Source organism: Mobula hypostoma, chromosome 4 (assembly GCF_963921235.1).
Source record: "Mobula hypostoma chromosome 4, sMobHyp1.1, whole genome shotgun sequence".
Lineage (NCBI taxonomy): Eukaryota > Metazoa > Chordata > Chondrichthyes > Myliobatiformes > Myliobatidae > Mobula > Mobula hypostoma.
Window position 1 is genome coordinate 32,498,445 of NC_086100.1, and position 22,585 is coordinate 32,521,029.

Consider the following 22,585-nt stretch of genomic DNA (forward strand, 5'->3'; position numbering starts at 1 on the left):
AGGACCTGTTGATGGACTTTTTTTCCCCAAAATATTAATTAATGGCCAGCATGATCTCCCAACCGTCCACAGCCATTGAAAAATATTAGAATATAAATGAGGTGATAACTCTTCTCTGCATTTTTTCCTCAAGCTGGTTACAGTGGCATTCTTGGGTACCATATTGGTGATCTCTAGTTTCAATGAATGCTTAATGATAGGAATTCTTCTGCCGCTTGGAAATTATTCTGCATTTATGCAGTACTGCTGGTTGGTGTTTTCAGTGTAATTTACTGCAGTTTATCAGTTTTGGGTTTGGCGTCAGTATTTTATGTTATATTTGACTTTAGGACTCAGGTCAGATTTCCCAGTTCACAGTATTTACATCATCATCCGATAAAATGGTTACTGTATTAAACGATTCCATGGTATGATTTACACATTTTTGTAATGCAAAATTTTGCTGACCATAATTTGTATTGTCATGTTACATTTGATTCTGTTGCTCATGTTTCTTTTATTATGATTTCAGAGCATGTAACCTCTAATGCCAGTGATAGTGAAAGTAGTTACCGTAAGTTGTTTCTTGTTTGCTGTTTGCTTCTGAGTTCACCCTTTTGTTGCACATTCTTTGCACAGATTTCCATGCCTCTGCCCAATAAGTTGCATGTTCTATAACACAGCAAAGAAAGTTATTCATATATGGTTATTGTACATTTCCATGAGAATCTGACTTGTTTTAAGAACAAATTGTTATCCAACTTCAGCTTGCCACAGCACTTAGAATAAAATGTAAGCCCATTTTGTGCTTGAGAATTTCATTTGCGATCTTTGAAATGAAAATAACTAAATTAACTCTTGAGGCTATATTTACATTTTGCTGTTTAAAATTTTACATTAACAATATTATAATTAGCAACTTTAATTTTATAGTGACTATAACACTGTTAACATCACAAAGTGCTTCACAGGAATATAAACATTTGATTCCAAGCCATAAATGAAGACATTATGGTAAATGGCTAAAAACAACGGTTACTGAGATTTTAAGAAGCATCTTATAAGTTAAAAGCAGAGAAATAAAATGATGTAGGGAGGAAATTGTGGAGCTTGCGACTCAATCAGTCCATGTGATTTTTTAAACTTGCTCCTGTCAAGCTTTCCTTTTTGCAAGTACTAATGTCAACATTTTAGTTCGAAGGGATATATGTAAGTTTTGTCCAGAGTGGCTTGTTCTCCTTTGGAATTTTTTAATATTTTGTTCATATTTTTTGGTAAGTCTGTTTTACAAGTTTAGTTCTGCTGTGTTTTGACCTCCATATATGAGGTGCTTATTTTTAAAAATCAAGGTCACTAGCAAGTTACAATGTCAAGCTAAGATCGTAATACTTTCTGAAAAATGAAGAGAATAAATCTTCTGAAATAACTGAATACTGAAAGTGAGACCATGATAAAAGTCAGGCATTCTAATATGTAGATCATTTAAGGCTGAGGCATAAATTATCTACTAAAATTGGTTAGTCTTAAATCACTCAATGTGGTAATTACAAAAACTAAAATATTAAAATGGTGTTCCTGTTTGAACTCCTTATTAACCTCATAAGTTCTTCTGTCTGTATTTATGATACCACTATATATTTGAGCTGCCTCCTCTCCTCCTCTTGGAGGTGCCTCATTGTTACAGCTAGGATTTCCTGGTTGGTGGCTTTACATTGTAGAAATGAGTTTGAGAACCTCTAGATTAAGAAGTTTATATTACTGAAAGGGTTGACTGAATTGCCTCCATATCTGGTTGTAATTATTCCTCCTCTCACCATGGTGCATCTGGTCTTGTCTTCCAAATACAATGTACAGGATAGTGATTAAGTGCATTAAACGTCCACGCAAAAATAACTACTGCTATCTTGTTCAATGTGAAAGTTTTCCAACTGGGAAAGTTCTTATTCTGGTCTGCAATGAGCCCGTTGAGATCCGTACAGTTTCAGTTTTCTTCATTTGGCCAAGAATTTTTACTGTGGACATGTATCTCTTTACTGGGCATTTCGTCCTGGGCAGGAGATTACCTGGTGAATGTAAAACCAAGTGGAGTAGGTCATTATTCAATATTGTAGCTCATAGAAAGAATGTAGAGCGCCTTTGTGAAAGGAGAAAGATAAGGTAAAAATAATCATATCTGAAAGTTATAAATGACTGAAATGTTTGGTTGCTTTAGAGTTGTAGCATTAATGAGATGGTGTGAGCTGTTTCAGAGAGATTAGGTGCTGAGTAGGGATCAGAATCAGGCTGATTATCAGTGTTATATGACATTTGCTGTTTGCAGAAGCAGTACAGTGCAAAGACATAAAATTATAAAATACAAAATAAATATTGGGAAAGAAAGGAATAACGATGACGGACAAAATGGCAGTAGATGTGAATACCTGTTCAAGTTACAGTAATGACAGAGCATCTGCTTGGCTACAGCAAAGCCAGATGAGGTTTGGCTTCCTTACAGCCAACATATCACAGGGATTAGAGGTAATGTATTTGAGAGCTATCCCATTGAAAGCACAGCTGACCCTTGCTAATGGACCCATCACTAATGGAAGATAAAACAAAATTCACAAAATGTAGGTCATGTGCAAAGGTAGTATGAAATCCCTCTCCATCACTTTAAGATTCTCTTCAAGGTATAGTACTGCTGCCTTTTGTGCACAGATATCAGCTGAAGCTGGGGCTGAGTGTGTTATTTAAAGGAGGTGTATACCGTGTAACCCAGCTTAATTCACTGCCAGTCAGCGTGAGTTCTTTCAACTATTGAAAGCCAGCTAGGTTATGCAGTGTGCAATATGTCTGCATTATTTTCTTTGCTGTAAGGTACTAGCCATATATGAATTACTAATTTTTATTAACTCTTTATGAAATGTTAATATTAAATATATAGAGGCATCGGCGAAAGGGCAGCCAGCACTGTCACTATCACTGATCTAGTTTTGTGAGGTGCGCTGCACAGGTTGGTAACGGAGCCGACTGAATCTCGTAAATACTTTCAAACTGTACTTTTCTTTTGCAAATTTTACTTCTTCCCTTTTTCCTTCTGCCTTCCTCTGTTCATGACAGAAATCATGATTACAGATGAGTACGGTGAAACGAGAGGTTAATTTCAAACAGTTCTGTTTATGTATCTCAAGTGTGCATTGTTTCTCATCAGTCCTCTGCATGTATTTTAGACTCTTCATGGACGCATTTTCAAATAAGTGCATATAACAGCATGAGTTGCTTCTTTGAGTTTTTTTGGACAATATGCTCATTTTATTTATTAACTTTTAACAATTTCTCTTCTGCCTGAAAACAGTTAAAGTTGTACATTCATCTGGTCAATTATTTCTGAACCTACTAATTACTTTGTATCACCTGAACCCTGTAGGTAAAACTCCCCTCCCCGTCATCTCCCCTCCCCCACCACCCAAACCAATAATATTTTTGTTTTCTCTTATTCTAATTTCTCTTGTACGATGCATTGATCCTGGACAATGCATTTTAATCAAGGTTGCAGAAATGAAACATGCACAGAGATACCTCATCTTGGCTGTTGTTTTTGTTGAAGTGGCACTGAAATGTTCATAGCTAATTCAGTCTAACAACATGAAGCCAACGAATTCTTAAACTTTATGGCTACTGTAACATGAAGTATTTATTTCAGTTACAAAACTCTCTTGCTTTTTGGAAAAAGTTGTTCTGAAATATTTTATGAAAGGGTGTGAATGTACTGCTTTAATTGAATATATAACTGCAAAAACCCTTCAACTGCCATTCTAAGCTGGTCAATGAAATGTGAACTTACAAAAGTGGGAGATGGTAAAAGAACTTCAAGTCCAACGAAATATCTTCAGGTAAATTGTGATGCCATTTTTGCATGTTTTTGCACCTTTGCCTGCTAGATGTTTTGACCTGGCCAAGTGAAAAAGCCACTGGCAAATTTTGGAGGGGAGTAGAGCTGGAGTCCAGCAGTAAGCCGATAAAACAAGTGAAAATATGAGAATTCTTCTGATCTCAAGAAGTCCTGTTGGCCCTGATAGTTCTGTGAAGTACCAGAATATTGTTGGAAGTAACTTTTATCTTAGCCAAAAATGGGTTTGAATGTTCACTTGAAGAGATTCCAGCAAATAGCATCCATTATAAAAGCTGATGGCCTGTTCCTGAGGTCAGCCACTGTGGAAAATGAAGCATCTTGCATCAGTAGAGGATTTGGCCTTGCATACCTGGAAATTGTGATCATTAGTCCACCCTAGTCTATATAATTCGAGCACACTCTAGTAACTCAAAGATGATCCTTTATCTTCAGTATAAGGTACAATCATATCAGATAATCCAGATACTAAATGTAAAAACAATACGTTCCACAGGATTGTGAATATCTAGTATTATAGAAAAGGATCGTCCTTTTGAGAACAAGTTATTCTCAGCTGATAAGAATGGTGTTTTTTCTTTAGTGGCAGTTGAAGTGTTAAATGAATTGCAACAAGTATCCATAACAAGGAATTGCTTTAAATATCTGACCAGTGGTATGTCAGTCTTTAATGTTGTCGATGTGCTGCTGCTCAGTACTGTGGCGTGAATATTCCTCGTGTGGTGTATATGCCTTTCAATGTTGTTTAAATGCCATTGAGAAGTTTAAACCATACAGCAGAAAAATGCAGCAGTAAACCATTTTGACCTCTGTCTGTGCTTTTACCAGGGGCTTAATCCTGCTCCCCCTATACTTTTCCAATGCACTCTAATATTCCTAATCTGTCACGGATTTCATATTTTTGAATTACCTTTTGAATCTAATCATATCCAATTTGACATTCTAGTTGGATACAGTAGAAAGGATACAAATTCTTGCTGCTAGATAACTTCGAGGATACAAAACATTACATTTCTTCAGTAGAAGTTATTGGTAGATTAGTTATTGCAATATTTCTTCATGTATTTAAGGCATTCTCGCAGTCCTACTTTTCATGTGATCAATATCAGAGACGTGCAAGACTAAATCCTAAATTTCTGAAAAGCAGTTTTTTCCACATTATTGAAGCAGTTCTTTTACTGAAAACCTCAAGTCTTGTTTCCGTGACCTCAGTGCAGTTTCGACTCACATTCTTTCAAGTCAAATGAAGTTCCCTCCCGGAGACTCAGATTGTTAATGTATTTTAATACAAATAGAATTAATCTGAGACTACATATTAGTCATTCAAAATAGCAGATAGTTTCATATGAATCATGTATTGTTTTGAAAAGTTATCCTGCAGGTGTGGTTCAGATACTTATTTATGTTTTTACTAATGTTTTAATTAAACACCAACATAATCTTGAACTAAAACATGTTTTGAACATTAATTGTTAGTGGTTGGCGGCTGATTATTTAAAATGCTGATTATTTCCAGCATTTTAGGTTTTCCATCCCAACCAAATATTTGATTTTGGGGGAAATAGTCAGCTTTTAATATTCAGATGAGAAATTTGGGGTTTGGTTCTATTATTAAATGTTATCTCAGTGAATGAGAATGCTCTACTAATCTTCCCTCATACCTCCTTTCCCCAAAACCTCCTGCTTCAGCTTTAAAAATAAAATTTCATACTTTTGGTAGACTGTAATGTTTTTATAACATGATTTTTATTGTAAATTTGTGCATCCGTATATTATCTTTTGGGATAGGTGGTCAGGAAGATTACGTCCTCTCATACGAGCCTGTTGGACAGCAGGAGGGTAAGTAGAAACAGATGATTGATGCAATGATCGAGAAAAATTCAACACATTTTGTCATTGATTTTTGAAAACTAGTTTTCTCCATAGTTCAATAGCTCAAATTTCCACACACCTCATCTGTGGATGCTGTGAAGGCTGAAATCTACCACAGTGCGAACGAATAATTGTGGGAAGTAAAACATTAATCCAAGTTGGAACTGCATCCCATCAAAGACTTTGCATTCACTCCAAGCTTCTGGCTTATTGTCTGAAGAAATACAACACAAGTCTGCCTCTTTCCACATAGTTGAACAGTGAATTGCCTGTAATTTTGATCAAGTTCAAGTTTAATTGTCTCTCAACCATACATGAATACCACAAAACAAAGCAACGTTACTCCAGGGCCAAGGTTGTGGTGGTTTGCATACAGCAAGCCCCAAGCTAAAGCCAAAGTTTCAAATTTGCTGGCCACTTGTATAAGAGCAAGCATGTGTCTGCTCAATCAAGGGTACTTGTACTATATATGTCACTATCCAGGGCAGTAAATCACTCCTCTGTTGACATCTCTTCAGTTCAAGGTTCATCCTATCCAAGTATTGAGTCTATCTGATCAAAATCAGCCTAGTTTAGCCTAAACTGTTCTTCAAGCCCTGTATCTTGTCCATCATTTTGTCCAATACTCTCTATCCCTGCATTTACAGCTTTCCTTTGCTATCATTCGCAGGGAATCATTGTTACTCTGAAGTAATTTACTCCCAGTGTTCTTCTTTTAGCTCTCAAGCACTGAACTTCTCAAAGAAATTCTTCAGCCTATTCATTGACTATGTAGTACCTCACTGTTTAATGGATAACCTTGCTGACCCTTGTTCGTATCCCCAATACGTTGTTTCCACATCCATTCTTCTCGCTTTATAATCTTATTCCACTGTATCAGTCTTCAGTACTCCATCCAAGTTAATTCCCTCACTTTTTTGTGTGGATTACATGTTCTCCGATTTGTGTAGCCGTCTCCCCACAAATTTCAAACATTACAACCCAGTACGCTGGGACTTTTCTCCAGATCCCTTCAAGTTTCTTCTTCCGCTTTATAAAACTTCCCACTTCACCCTCATCTTCCAATTCCCATTTTACTTTCCTGCCTTTTCAGAGTACTTTGAAGGAGACCATAAATTAACTTAGTTATTTGGAGAATAGGAAGTATTAGTGGGAAAGCGGGACTCGGAGACTTGAACGTTACATTGTTGTTGATTTTTTTATGGTCACATTTACCAAGATAGAATGATAAACTTCTATTGCATACTGTTCACAGAGATTAGATCATTACACAGTGCATTGAGCTAGAATAGGCTGCTGGAGAAGTGCAGTGCAGGTAAACAATAAAATGCAGGATCATAATGAGGTAAATTGTGAGAGCAGGAGTCCAGTTATTATACAAAATTCAGTCAAAAGTCTGATAAAAATGGTATGGAAACTGTCCTTGAACCTAGTGCTTCGTGCTTTCAGGCTTTTGTATCTTCTGCCCAATGGGAAAAGAAGAGATAGTATCCAGGGTGGGTGGGACTTTGATTATGCTGGCTTTTTTATTAAGGCAATGAGAAGTATGGAGTCCAGAAGCGGGAGGCTGGTTCCTGTGATGTGCTGAGCTGGATCCACAACTCTCTGCAGTCACATATAGAGAGCAGTTGCCATGTCAAGACATTATGCTTACAGGTAGAATGCATCAATTAAGAATTGGTTGTGTCTGCCATGCTGAAAAGAGCTGACTTATCTCCAAACCAGGATCAGAGAAATCCAGGAATAGATTAATAAAAGAGCTGATGATGTGTCAGCTTTCCATTCAAAACCAAAATGGTATTAATACTACTAGAAGAGAAGGGATTGTCTGTGACTGTTTATTAAGGTAAACCGATCTGCTGAGCCCGTTCTTACTGTTGTCAAAATGTACATGTCATGGCCTGTCTAACTTTGTTCAACTGGCTTTTCGTCTTTGTTACATAGTCCGTTACTCTCGACCAGTTATAATTCTGGGACCCATGAAAGATCGAATTAATGATGATCTAATCTCGGAATTTCCAGACAAGTTTGGGTCATGTGTTCCACGTAAGTATTTTGTCATTGTGACAGCAAGTAGACTCTCAAAGGGTTTCTTCAGTGGGCACTGTCCACCTCTGTGTTTGAAAACTTCATTTGTCATTGGCATTCTGGTGGATGGGGCTTGGGTGTTCAGGCATAATGACCTGAAGACCAGCAAATCATGTCATAGTTATCAGCGATTCGCTAGGCCTCCTGTGTTCTGTCCACTCACCCATCAGCCCTTGGGTCAATGCTTTCTGATAAACCTTGGCCTTTAGGTGCTTCTGGAATGGTTCTCCTCCCTCCTTTCCATTCCTCTCCCCCATTTCACCAACCCAAGAGACATGCTAGAACTCCCAGTTCCTACGACTGGTGCTTATCCAGATCCAGGAACGCCTCAGGATTCCCACCCAAGGTTCTTTTGTTAGAAAAATGAAAAATGTCTTGACAGGTACTGATTTTGTTGGATGTCAGGATAGTCCAAGCACTGCAGACACTTCGCTGCTCCTGATGCTTGGGAATCTGAACTGAGATTCTCTGCTCATCGTTGAGAGCTTCAGTATTGATGATGTTGTTGTTATTGTGTCTGCAATGTTGTTGCTTTCTTTTGGGTGGAGACGGAAGTGGGATAGGGTGTGGTCGGTTGTGTCACTGGTAACTATCATGACCTTGAGGTGTGACTGACATCTTTCAGTGTGGAACCTTTATGGGTTGGAATGAGCTGAAACCTTCATTTACACAGTTACACTTTTCCTGTAAGCTCCCATCTTAACTATTATTTTGAATAGGCCAATTTTTTAAAAATAATTGAACCTACTGTTGAAAGCAAAATGATCACTGGTCTGTAGCAACTACCTTCGCCATAGTCAGACTATCTGGCAAGTCGTTGATCTTATTTTTCATTACATTCCACTGCAATGTAACATTGAACGCCTCTGTTGTATTGTAGTTACCACCACCCCAAGCAGTATATTCCAGGCACCCAGCACTTTCTGTGTTTCAAAAAAAAAACTTCCCTGCACCCATCCCTGAACTAACTTCTAGTCCGTGAGCCAGTAGGGTTGGTCGGTACCATCTGAGGGGAATAATGCTCATAGTGATTTTTGGCAAGGTATACATCTCTAGAGTTAGAAAATATGTGATAGCATTGCACCAGTGGTAGCTTTATTACTTCAAATAAGTAATCACTTTTTGTATATATTCCATATTAACATCAGTACAACAGAAAATGTTACCCCACCCCCCAAAAGGTTAAAAACCTCATTTGGAGAGATTTCTGGAGTTTTATCAATGTCATGATATTTTCCATATTGTTGTATCAAATCAAAACAATCTTAAGCTTTTGTCATAGCATATAGAATTACAGTACAATAATTCAAATGGGTTCCACATGGCTTTAACCTAGGCCCCATTTGGTTGTAAAATGAATATATTTAATCAAAGACTGCTTTCCATACTTCGTTTTCCATACTTTCACAACCTATTAATAATCATAATAATTTTCCAAGTCTTCCACATCTTCCACATCTTCATCTGAACATTCCACACTCTGAGCTGGCTGCCTGGTTCTCACAGTCTGCCAGTCTACACATGTCAGTACACCTGAGGCCATTTGCAACACACGTACATCTTGGGAGTGAACATTTTTTTGGACAGTTACAGGCCAGTAGATCCAGGACGGCATCGGGTGCAGGCTGGCCTTCCATCCAGTGCACCACCAACTGTTCAGCTCCCTCTTCTCTCTCCATCTTCCATCCTCTGCCAACAACGCTTGGCACTTGTGGGTCCTTCTCCAAACATCTTCTCCATATACCAGCCTGGTAGTTGGCTCGCTGTGCATGTTTTGTTAAACAGTCCTTGCATGGTGGGAGTTAATGACTTTAGATTTCACCTTTTTTAGCACAGAAAAGGTGATACCTGAGCTCATTGACCTTGGTGGTCGATGCTTTTGGGGCATACAGCAGACATGTAACTGCCTCCAGTTTGTCCATCAGTTCTGGGAAGAGGTCCCATTCCTGACCCAATTCTAAGAATGTGTCTTGAGTTTCCCTGTTGCTGGTCAGAAGTTTTAGAACACTTAGACCATAAGACCATAAGACAGAGGAGCAGAAGTCAGCCATTTGGCCCATCGAGTCTGCTCCGTCATTTTATCATGAGCTGATCCATTCTCCCATTTAGTCCCACTCCTCTGCCTTCTCACCATAACCTTTGATGCCCTGGCTACTCAGATACCTATCAATCCTGCCTTAAATACACCCAATGACTTGGCCTCCGCTGCTGCCCGTGGCAACAAATTCCATAGATTCACCACTCTCTGGCTAAAAAAATTTCTTCACATTTCTGTTCTGAATGGGCGCCCTTCAATCCTTAAGTCATGCCCTCTCATACTATACTCCCCCATCCTGGGAAACAACCTTGCCACATCCACTCTGTCCATGCCTTTCAACATTCGAAATGTTTCTATAAGGTCTCCTCTCATTCTTCTAAACTCCAAGGAATACAGTCCAAGAGCGTACAAACGCTCCTCATATATTAACCCTGTCCTTCCCGGAATCATTCTAGTGAATCTTCTCTACCCTCTCCAATGTCAGCACATCCTTTCTTAAATAAGGAGACCAAAACTGCTCACAGTACTCCAAGTGAGGTCTCACCAGCGCCTTGTAGAGCCTCAACATCACATCCCTGCTCCTATACTCTATTCCTCTAGAAATGAATGCCAACATTGCATTCGCCTTCTTCACCACCGACTCTACCTGGAGGTTAACCTTAAGGGTATCCTGTATGAGGACTCCCAAGTCCCGTTGCATCTCAGAACTTTGAATTCTTTCCCCATTTAAATAATAGTCTGCCCGTTTATTTCTTCTGCCAAAGTGCATAACATACACTTTCCAATATTGTATTTCATTTGCCACTTCTTTGCCCATTCTTCCAATCTATCCAAGTCTCTCTGCAGTCTCTCTGTTTCCTCAGCACTACCGGCCCCTCCACCTATCTTCATATCGTCAGCAAACTTAGCCACAAAGCCATCTATTCCATAATCTAAATCGTTGATGTACTATGTAAAAAGAAGCGGCCCCAACACGGACTCCTGTGGAACACCACAGGTAAATGGCAGCCAACCAGGATAGGATCCCTTTATTCCCACTCTCTGTTTCCTGCCAATCAGCCAACGCTCTATCCACGTATGTAACTTTCCCGTAATTCCATGGGCTCTTATCTTGTTAAGTAACCTCATGTGTGGCACCTTGTCAAAGGCCTTCTGAAAATCCAACTTGTCTTCCCTTTGCCTGCAAAAGCGCTTACAGTGTCACATCCTGTATATACGTGCAACGCAATGAGAGCCCTACAAACCTCTATGCCAACAGTGGCAGCAAACTTCCTGATGTCTACAAGCCTTGTACGAGTTCTAGTGCCATACTTCTGGAACAGTGGGGCCTCAATCTTGTCACAAAATGCTAAAAACATGATAAAGACATCTGTGTCTTCTGAGCAGATCACTACAGATTGGTATCCCTCTCATGCGGCATGGGCAGCATGGAGAAGTAGGCGGCCATCTGCTTCTTCTTGTTGACACTGAAGAGCTGTATTCACCGTTACATACAGAATCTTCTCCCGTAGCTTTGCTCTGTACTCCGCCTTCCTCCATTCATGGACTGTGAAGCTAATGAGACTATTTTGATACTGACTTTGGTCGGGAAACTCCTCCAGTGCCTCACCATCTGTGTGCCTGTGATACCTTGCAACTCATGACCAGTCTCTTCACCCCGTAGAGATCTTTCACTATTCTTGATTGAGTTCTCCTTGTATGTGTCGAACACAACATCTATTCTGCTACTCTGACTGCCTTCCCTCAAAGCCATACCCAGAATTGTTGTGGCAACATCTCTGAAAGTAACTTGATCACCTTTCACTCTTTGGACCAAGTTCATTCCATCAACCACTGTAGCAGAGTTTCCTGCGAGTTGCTCTTCTACTGCTACATTTTTCTGCAAGGTTGTGGATAAAGTAGCTTTATTTGTCTTTCTCAGCGATCCTTCTGGTGTGGACAGGGCCCAGGGCAATGGTCCAAGGGGATGAGAAAGGATATCCTCCATATGTAGACTGTGCCCTTGTGCCATCACTATGATGCGTCCAAACAAGGACCTGTCTGCTTTCAAGATGATTGCCCTCCCGTTTGATTTCACTTCTCTCTTCTTACACATATCACTGAATGTTTTCAGCTTGTTGGTTTTCATTGGGTTATGGAATTTCTTTGCTGGTGGGTCTTCCTCTGGTCTCTCATTCTTGAAGGTTGCATAGCATTGCTCACCAATCTCATGTGCCTTCATCAGGTCGGAGGCAATGTCCTTGGGGGCTGCCTTTGCTGTAGAGATGCTAATGAGGTCCCGCTTCTCTGCAAATGGGTGGACCCATTCATGTATGAGGCTAACCACTGCTGAAATTGCTTCCTCATCTTTCTGGATTCTTGGCCGCTGTAGCTCCGCATGACAAAGCTCTGATTTGTTACCTTGCACCATCTCCCTTAACTGTCCCAGGAATGCACTGCGGTGCTCAGCTGTTATGTAGTAACGCTTGATAGCTCCAGCGTTCAGGCTGAACCGTGATGTGCCTCCAGGAGTCTGTGTGGCTTTGTTCACTGTGGCTTCAATAGCCTGGTCCACAGGGATCTGCCCAAAGGGGTTGCTACTTGACAGCTGCACTGAGAATTGGCCTGTCTTGAAGGCCTCATACACAGGAGGATTCTTCTCTGGGAGGTTCATCATCTGAGCAAAGTAAGGGGACAGGTACCTGCCATAATTCATCTTATCATAGGCAAAGCACCATGGGATCATGGTTCTTATAGCATGGAGGTGCAACTCCCAGTCCCCCTCACAGAAAGCTACCACCGCTGCAATGCTATCACATATTTTCTGGCACTAGGGCTGTATACCTTTCCAAAAATCACTATAAGAATTATTTCCCCCAGATGGTACCGGTGGCCCAAATTTGGGGTCCTGGCTCATGGACTACCCCTCTTACCAGAAATGCATGCCATCTGGTATGACATCCAAGGAGAAAGATACCAGTTATCTACTCTACCTACACTTCTCATAATCTCATAAACCTTTATATTTCTCTTCCGCCTCTGCAGCTCCCAGAGAAAACAACGCAAGTTTGTCTAGTCTCCCCCTGTAACACATGCCCAAGCCTATTTCTGTGCTATATCATTGGTTTCTGTGTTCAGTGCAACTGCTGAAAGACATTTTTAAGAGTTTTGAAAACTTTAATTTACAATCTTAATTCAAAATTCCCCAGCTAAAAGTAGTTGTCCTGAGAGGCTGGTTCTGATGTTGGACTACACGCTTAAATCCAAATAGTTAGCAGTTTTGATGCAGCTGAATGGAGTTCATTGATGAGGGATCTATAACTTCATAAATGTCGTGTCTGTAAAATATTGATTCGATAGGCAGTTGATATAATTGTTCCACTTCTGATTTTGAGCCAGACCTACTGATTATCATAAAGTTTCCCCTTCTTACTGAAAGTAAAGTGTTTTAAATAAAACTTTTCTAACTGGATGTAAATCCAACACTGCAGAACTGTCTGTAATTCAGTATTGGGTGATGGATCTCATGTGCAACACAAGTTATTTTGAAGGTTAGGTGTCAGATGAAATGTGATAACGTGGAGAGCTTTCTCTGTGTTTTCCCTGCCATATTGGTGTGAGCAGTTGATCTGACACTGGCTTTTAAATTTCCCCAAGTGGAATATCCTAACTTATTGATCCAACTCAAGCAGAAGAAAGAAATGGTCTAATCGCAATGTTTCACTTTCTCTAGACACAACCAGACCAAAGCGTGATTATGAAGTGGATGGTCGAGATTATCATTTTGTCACATCCAGAGAACAGATGGAAAAGGATATTCAAGATCACAAATTCATTGAAGCTGGGCAGTACAACAATCACCTTTATGGAACCAGTGTGCAGTCTGTCAGAGAAGTAGCAGAAAAGGTAGAGTGCCCATAAAAATGTCTTTAACATAAATCTGTTGAGTTTTTGCACTCTAATTCAAAGTTGACCTCATTTTTCAGCTGCTAGTTAATAAATGCATTTATATTTAGCTGTACGCTCCTGGTAATGCTGACCTACTATTATCGTACATGTTCCTTTCCTTTAGAGCTAACTTGAATAAAATGTTAAATATATTTGCGTAAGACCACAAAGCATAGGAGCAGAATTAGGCCATTCAGCCCATCAAGTCTGCACCACCATTTCATCATGGCTGATCTTTTTCCTTCTTAACCTTATTCTTCTGCCTTCTCCCCATAACTTTTCACACCCTGACTCATCAAGAACCTATCAGCCTCCACCTTAAATGCGCCTAATGACATGGCCTCCATGGTTGCCTATGGCAATAAATTCCACGGATTCACCACCCTCTGGGTAAAGAAATTCCTTCTCATCTCTATTCTAAATGGATGTCCCTCTATTCTGAGGCTGTGCCCTCTAACCCTAAATTCTACCACCATAGGAAATATCCTATCCATATCCATTCTGTCTAGGCCTTTCAGCATTCAGTAAGTTTCAATAAGATCCCCCTCATTCTTCTAAATTCCAGGTGAGTAAAGGCCCAGTGCCATCAATTGCTCTTCATACGGTAACCCTTTCATTTCTCTTGAACCTTCTCTGAACCCTCCCCAGTGCCAGTGAATCCTTTCTTAAACAAGGGACCCAAAATTGCTCACAACTTCCATTGGTACTTGTTCCCTTTAGACCACATTTCTAGTTTATTTCTATTATTTTCTGTAATAACCAATGTGCCCATCAACCGTTCAATCATTCTTACGAGTAACAACATGAAATTCAGGCTAATTGTATAGATTTGGCTAAATTTAGGTTTAAAAAATCACTGACTGTATTGATGTGAACAAAATAGAGAATAGAAAGGGAGGATGTAGAAAAATCTATTTTATTGTGAATGTAATTTTGTAAACATATGCCCGTTTGGAACTTTGTTGAATCTCTTTAAATTTTCCCTTTATTTCCGCTATAGGGTAAACACTGTATCCTGGATGTATCGGGAAATGCTATTAAGAGACTTCAAATAGCCCAGCTGTACCCAATTGCTATCTTCATTAAACCAAAATCTGTTGAAAATATCATGTAAGTATCAGGTGCAGATCATAAATAAGGTTTTTTGTTTCCTCTGTGGTAATAGCTTAGCCAAGCTACCAAGCTGACATTTAAAACAGCGGGAAGGTACTGTACGATCTATATTGGTGAGATCCTGTTTCTCTGGCTTTTGGGATTTCATTTGAAGGGGGTGGAAAGGGGCAGTGTTTGTACTAGCAATGAGCCTAGAGGGAGGTTCCGCGATTCCTGTAATGTCTCCCATGCAGTGTTTCATGATGTCCTCTGAGGAATTATAGTCAAAGTGGGCACAGCGGCAATGTTGCTGCTGTGACCCTCGTTCTAAGTCTGCCAGCCCTCACAGCTGAAAAAGACAGAAATTTGAAAATTTGACTTAGCTAGTAGATTTCAAGTGATCCTGGTCACTATTCTGTAGACTAGAGGAACCAAAAACTGTACTTGTATTCTCCCCTTTCATCTCTAAGCCCCATTTTAAAATGTCTTACCAGGTCAAGTGTCAATTCAAAGTTCAAAGTCAAAGTAAATGTATTATCAGAGTATGTATATCTCACCATATACTGCTACCAGGGGGTTAATTTTCTTGCGGGCATTTACAGGAAAATAAAGAAATACCAAAGAATTTTTGAAAAAAAACTGTATATAAAAAATGCTAACAAAGAACCAGTGTGCAAAAGAAAGACAAATTGTCCAAATAAGAACAACAAACAAATAATAAATATATAAACAATACTGAGCATATGACTCGTAGAGTCCTTGAAAGTGAATCTGTTGATTGTGGAATGAGTTCAGAGTTGTGGTGAGTGAAGTTATCCACATCAGTTCAGGAGCCTGATGGTTGTGGGGTAAAAACTGTTCCTAAACCTGGTGGTGTGGGACCTAAGGCTCCCGTACCTCTTTTCTGATGGTAGTAGCAAGAAGAGAACATGGTATGGGTGATGAGGCCATCTAGGCCATTTTCCTGAGAATAGTTTAATGGCAACAGCACTCTACCGTGTGAATAGAGGCAGCAAGTGGGGAAGGGTAGGCGGTGGTAAGAGGAAGTAGGGTTTGCGGGTTGATTATAGCAAAATTAGACCAGAAAGCACTCACTGTTCAGGCTACTGCACTTTGTGTCTTTGTATTGGTGGAGCAAAAGAGCTTTGTACCTGTAAACATCAGCATGATCTTCTGTAGATTTTAGTGGTAATACCTTTAGTAAAAGGCATTAAATTCTGTAGAGTCTACTAATTAGAGTTTTGAATAAACAGTTTTTAATGTCAAACAGTATTCTGGGGATCAAGGAAAGGCAGGGAGACAATGTGCTGTAGTTTGATATTTCAATAGATAGTCCACGGCAATGCTTTCCAGATCTTTGCATTTGTGCCTTTTACTTGACATATTAACATGCCTTTTATTCTCTAATCAACTCCGCCTGTTCCTCAGTGACTGAAAGTAAAGATTTCTGTTTTCCACCTCAGGGAAATGAATAAACGTTTAACAGCAGACCAAGCAAAGAAAACTTTTGACAGAGCCATGAAACTTGAACTGGAATTTACTGAACACTTCACAAGTTAGTACCCTATTGTTTGCTGTTTAATAAATATGTTTCCAAATTTATGTTATTGCAGCTTTGTCTAGATTAGAATCTGAGGATGCATTATGAATGAGCTGTCTGGAGAGCTTGATTAAAATCAGCCAAGATTAGACACTCATTGTTGTAACATTATAGTTAGTTCCCGATTAATCACATCCAGGATGAAATTTCTCATACCACATATTATAAATATTCCTTTGACTCGTTATAACTTGCATTTCCTGTTTTAAGATGCAGATGATACCCTCTAAGTCATATTCCAGTTTAAAGTTGCCGCATGACTGTTTGTAGGACTTGATAGTAAAGAGGTACCTTTCATTGTTTCAGTTTGAATTGGATGTGTGTCTGGATACTAGAGGGCAAGAAACCATGCTCTCTCCATGGATGCATAAGACATGAAGTAGCTCCTTGGAGCTGTTTTGCAATTTACTGAGACTGTTGTACAGATCATTCAGGAACTGGTCTGCTCCTCAAATATAATATCCATCTGCCCATGCTAATCTGATTTGGGATTCAGAGAGCCAACTAAGCTGACCCTCCAAAGCTGGGAGGTATCATGCACAGCAGTATTTTGGTGGAGTATCGTGAAGCCGTGTTCTGGAATACTCTGATAGCCTTTCAGTAGCTCATTGCAGCCGAAGGCACTTTGCTCTGTTAATTTAAATAATGAAAAATTTTCTTGAACAAAATTTAAAGATTCAGCTCCATAACAGGCCCCTGCAGCCCAATGAGTCTGTGCTGCTTAGTTGCATCCCTGTGACCTACTAACTGGTATGTCTTTGGAGAACGTGGAGGAAGCCCACACAATCACGGGGAGAATGTACAAACTCCGCAGGTCGTGGCAGAATTGAATAATGTCACTGACACTGTAATAGGGTTACGCTTACCATGAGAGTACTGTACCTCCCCTAAAATTATAGGGAAATATATTCAGTGAAAAATATCAATAAAGTCTGCAAAATTAAAAATACTGAGGTAAAATAAAAACAAGTGACTCACCTGCAGTTAGCTTTTTTATTCAAGGTCAGTTACAACAGTCAAACAAGTAGTGTCATACTCCTCATGTAAGGCTGATATGGATGTGAAGTGCATTCAGCCCCTCTACATTGTATCTTTGCTCTGCTGTAGGGCTTGGTAATGAGTTCTGTGGTGGCGTGGAAGGACAGGTGCAGAGATATTTCACTCCTGGCTTGTGTTTTGTTTAGGAACCTGAAGAAATCTGAGATGAGCTGAATAGCAATAAATATGGTCCAACCCCCAAAATGGCACCTGGACAACTTCAGAGATGCTCAGTTTGGTTCCCCTAATACCTTTATTTAACAAAAATAGCACAATCTCAAATACCTAAATTAGAAACTCTTTTAGCCAATGATATTCCAAATTTCTGACCTCCTCTGTGTTTAGGACAGAATTTAATTCCCGAAAAACTTGCCTCTAATGCGTAGATTATCTAATCTTGACTTGGATTCTTACAGTTTTCCCTTTGTCTCACCCTGCTTACTACAATCTCTTCTCATAATATAACCCCTTGTGTCTGGATTTAATTTTGGCAAAGTGTGGTGCCCAGAGCTGAATAGTGTTCTAAGTTCTGTATTTTGGACTCCCATTTGCCGTTGTGAAATAAAAACAGGAAATACAAAAAGTGCAAATCACTTGGTCAGTATTTGTAAAGAGAACCAACAGGGCAACACCATATCTCAGGTACTGCCTACATGGAGTTTACAAATGCTTCCTCCCACATCTCAAAGTCATGGATTGGAAGGTTAATTGCCCACTGTAAATTGTGCCAAACGTGTAGGCAAGTGGTAGAATCTGAGAGGAGTTGATGAGAGTGAGGGGAAAAGAAGAAAATGGAATTAATGTAGGATTTGTGTAACGGGGATAGTTAATACGGTTACTATAGGATCTAATTCAATGCTGTATCTTTTAAAATCTAATCTATAAAGTCTGATAGATTGTTAATCTCTTTTTCTATTTCAAAATTGTGTTTACAATTCCTTTTACCATGAATAATGATAATTTTAAATAAATATATGTGCAGAATTGTGGGATATTAACTCCTATTTTTCCTTTGGTTAGGTATTGTGCAGGGAAATTTACTGGAGGAGATTTACACCCAGGTGATACAGATCATTGAGGAGCAGTCTGGGCCTTACATCTGGGTTCCAACCAAGGAGAAACTGTGAAGTCACATCATAAACATTGTCCATTGTGCGTGTTGGCTCTGGATCCCCTTCCACAGGATTAATTCATTCCTGTGATCACAGATCTCTCTTTCTTTGTGTGTCATGAAAAGTGATTTGTCTTTCAACTGGGGGCATTCACATCTCTTTTTTTGTGGAAATTGCTTGTACGTGATACTCAAAATTACCACCATTGTTTTATTTTCATGAAGGGGCAAGGCCAAACTAGCTGATGAAGGGAGATACTATGGTACAGTTCCTTAATGTTTAAGGGCAACAAATCTTCCAGCAATTTTCAGAAAAAGCTTTATATATATTTTTCTTTTAAAAAATAAACAAAGGGAAAGTAATCTTCATGTGTAGCATTGGATTTGGAAAATAATAATTCTAAGCAGCTTTTTTGCACGGTGAATTTTGGAAGCATGGTTTGGCAGTGGAAATCTTGGCGGCTTTATTTTTTATTGTTTCTTCATTACCTGGCAAGGCTATTGGGAGGTCTTTTAATTCTTCCTTTCTGCGCTGGTTAAGTGAGTCCCACATACATTGAACAAATTATAAATCCACATCAATCGTTAATGTGCAAAGGAATTTTTATTCACTTTACAGAGGTCCTTTAATAAGACCATGCTTTTAGTTTTATTTTTCCTTTTGACAGTCGAGATGCACGATAAATAAATGTTTATATTGAATGCCGATTAGAATGTGTTCCTGTGATATTGCAGGTATTACTTTCAATTTTGCAGAGACTCTACTTTTATGAATTTGATTATTGAGGGTGGGAGGGGAGCAAAGAGAAGCCAGTGAATATAGACTATTTTAATTGATAACTGACTTGATTTTCAATAGGACTTTTTGAATAAGGATGTTTTGGGTAATGCAGTGATATCGAGTAAGGAAGTAGAGCTGACTGAGGAACAGAGCTGAAAACTAAATCATCACTATTTGTAATGGGCTGTAAGATTTGAGATTTTAAGATATATAATAATTAACCCTCAGTAACTATGTATTTTGATATAAATTATCAACTATATTAAGCATACTTTTAACAAAATACGTTATATAACTTACCAGGAATATATATTTTCTTTGCTTCTAACCATTTCATCCATGAATGTTTTCTTTACTTTCCAAGTAGGTGTGAATTAGTTTTCCCATCTTTAACCATTGTGGATTATACAGGGAATGTGGTGGTGGGGGTAACAAAAATGATGTTTTAAGAATAAATGCAAGAAATAACTCAAAGGAGCCAGACCTCTCTACCCCCACCCTCCCCCTGAAAGTTCTGTGTGAGATTCTTCTAAGTGATGTGCATGTTTCCAAAGCATTAAAGGCAACTTTAAATACATTTTTACATTTTCTGTACGTTTTCAAGTCAGAATTGCAAAAATGTCATATCTTCCACTGTAGCTCTCCATCAGACTTTTACGTGCTTTCTTTTGGAAGAATTTATTTTAGCAATTATAAAGTATGTTCTCAAATGAAGCTTTCACACTACATTATTAGATTAACTGCCTGGTACCTGACCTTTGCTAGTAATTTGGAGATGACTTGTTTTATATAGGAATAATGTGCATACAAGCAGTCCAGTAACCACGATCTTCTGGTACTGCAGTTTGCACAGACTCATCTGTATCCATTCCATTGTCAAAAGAGGGGAACAGCTAATAAAATTTAATGTAAAATTTATTATTTTGTGAGGTGTTTTTTTTAATTTCTCTGGTTTAAGCTAATCAGCATTTAAAAAGATGGGAAAGAAATCTGCTGTAACATTAAGGTAAAGCAAAATATTTTTCCAAATCTTTCATCAAAGCTTCAGGTCTATGAATTTTCTTGCAGAGGTTTCTTGGTTGCCTTTCACAAACCTCTGGCATAGGGTGATGTCCTAACAGACAGAAAAACGAGAAGGTGAGCTTGGATGATGGGTTTGCAAAAGTGCTCTTGAAGATCAATTTGATCTCCATCCTAGTCCTTGGGGTGTGATGCTGTGAAATGTAATTGGAGCAGAAAATGAACAAAGGTAGTATTCTGGGCCCTTGCATTATCTCTATCAGTATAAAAATACTACATAAATTGATAATTTTTAATACAGGGAAATCTTGGGCTCAATGCTGACTCTAATAATATGCAGGTTCCTAGGCTATGAATTAAAAAGCTATGAAAGTTACTATTTTTGATTGCTACTCAATACTATTAGCTGCAAGACGTCCATGAATGAACATTGGAGAAAGGGACGTTGGCTTTTTGTGTTATGCCTCTGTTGTCTAACATCCAATTCATTGAACTTGTTTATGAAGATTGGAACATATACTGTATTTGAGATTCTACTCCAAAGTCTGGCAGAAGTGATGGAATCCTACTAATAATGCCTCAATAATGAACTGGATTTAGATGGAAGAACCAAGGGTTTTGCTCTCTGTTACAACCACCTGAGTGCTGTTTAATTCGAATAGAGATCCAAAGTGGCTTTGTCTCTGGCCTTACAAAAAGAAGGCATAAGTGTGACTGAGATTGGAAGGGTAAGGTGGAGAGCAGTCATGCATATCTGATGTACAGGCACAATTGATCAGATGCCACCCTCCATATTGTTAACAAGACTTTGAATATTCCAGATGATTTTTAACCAAGATTATAAATTTAACAAAAAATAGGCTGGTACGTTATAAATTACTAGGTAAGAATGTAAAACTGAGGTAAATGGGTGATATTTGTGCGGCGTATATGTACCAGACAAGTGGAGATGAATGGTATATTTATTCATTCACACTGTATTTACTGTCTATCTTGAATTGTCCATGAAATGTGGGTTGCTTGGCCATTTGAGGGTAATTAAGAGCTTACCGCATTTCCGTGGATATTAGTCATTACAAATCAGATAAGGCCTTACAATTTTCTTCCCTGACGGAATTGGTAGTTGTGCTTTTATTGACAGACTAAGAGTTTCATGGTTGTAGTTAATGGTGTTTTTATTCTAAGATGTATTTAAATACATTTGAAGTCCACATCTGCGTTGCGGGATTTTAATATCTATTACCTACATAGTTAAAGCATGGATCTAGGATTCCCAGAAAGTTGCATATTGAACAAGTGAGAAACCTTCCTCATTTGATTATTAAGTTTATTTTTGAACCTTCTGGTTAAACAGAGTATTGACAAATAAATTATTTCTTCAAACTTAAATTTTTATGATGTCATTCTTAGTCTTTTTCTATTCAGAGCAGATGGAACTTCTTTCTGTAAATTATATGATTAAGGTTGATATGAATGATTCAAAACAGGTTGTGTCAGTGAATTGGGAAAAAATACTGGGTCAAGTCGAGCTGAATTCACAGGTCTGGACAAGCAAATCTTCTGCACCTAGGAGATGGTTAATGAAGCCTGAGCAATAAGCAGACCCTTGTCAGTGTACTGCAAAGGATCTGGCCCCAGAATGCTTTGACAGCTGGTAAATTGTGACATTTGCAAAGATATTTAAACACTCTGGATAATTGGAAGCATTATGATTAGTTAAAATGTGTAAAATACATTGCAATGCTAAGAAATAGTAATAATAAATGAATTCAAATGTAATTGTATAATTGACTTAATTTACATTTTCAGTCCCAAGAGTACCACATGATAGACAATGAGTGTGTCGAGAGGGAAAGTCAAGTGACCTACTTGATTGGACAATGTATTTTCTTTAAGCTGCAGGATTTGACATAAGAAGGATAAGTAAAACAGCTCTTTGAAATACAGAACAGAACAATTTACTGTCAAATTTTAACAAAAAGGATGATAGGATTGTTTATATACCCCTATTTAGAAAGTCAATAATTCCTTGACACGGGTGCTATGTCAATCTTATAGTTGATAAATGGTGTTTGCATTTTGAGACCATGAAGAGCAAACAACTAGGGAATTAATACCTTCGGTTATTGCAGCCATACAGTAGAAGGGGC

General features: G+C 38.7%; 1 protein-coding gene across 16 annotated transcripts in view; it reads left to right on the top strand.

Moving 5' to 3' along the window:
- Positions 1-18,682, top strand: part of dlg1b (discs large MAGUK scaffold protein 1b) — a 489,566-nt gene extending 470,884 nt beyond the window's left edge. For 10 of the 16 annotated variants that reach the window (XM_063045518.1, XM_063045519.1, XM_063045520.1 and 7 more), the window contains 7 exons: positions 512-553; positions 5,657-5,707; positions 7,685-7,786; positions 13,579-13,751; positions 14,794-14,903; positions 16,349-16,440; positions 18,544-18,682. In XM_063045518.1, coding sequence (XP_062901588.1) covers positions 512-553; positions 5,657-5,707; positions 7,685-7,786; positions 13,579-13,751; positions 14,794-14,903; positions 16,349-16,440; positions 18,544-18,650 — 677 coding nt within the window. In that variant the 3' untranslated portion in view covers positions 18,651-18,682. Of the gene's footprint in view, positions 1-511; positions 554-3,078; positions 3,115-5,656; positions 5,708-7,684; positions 7,787-13,578; positions 13,752-14,793; positions 14,904-16,348; positions 16,441-18,543 lie in introns of all 16 variants that reach the window. The other 6 variants (XM_063045530.1, XM_063045531.1, XM_063045533.1 and 3 more) reach the window with 3 other exon arrangements.
- Positions 18,683-22,585: the final 3,903 nt, after the last annotated feature.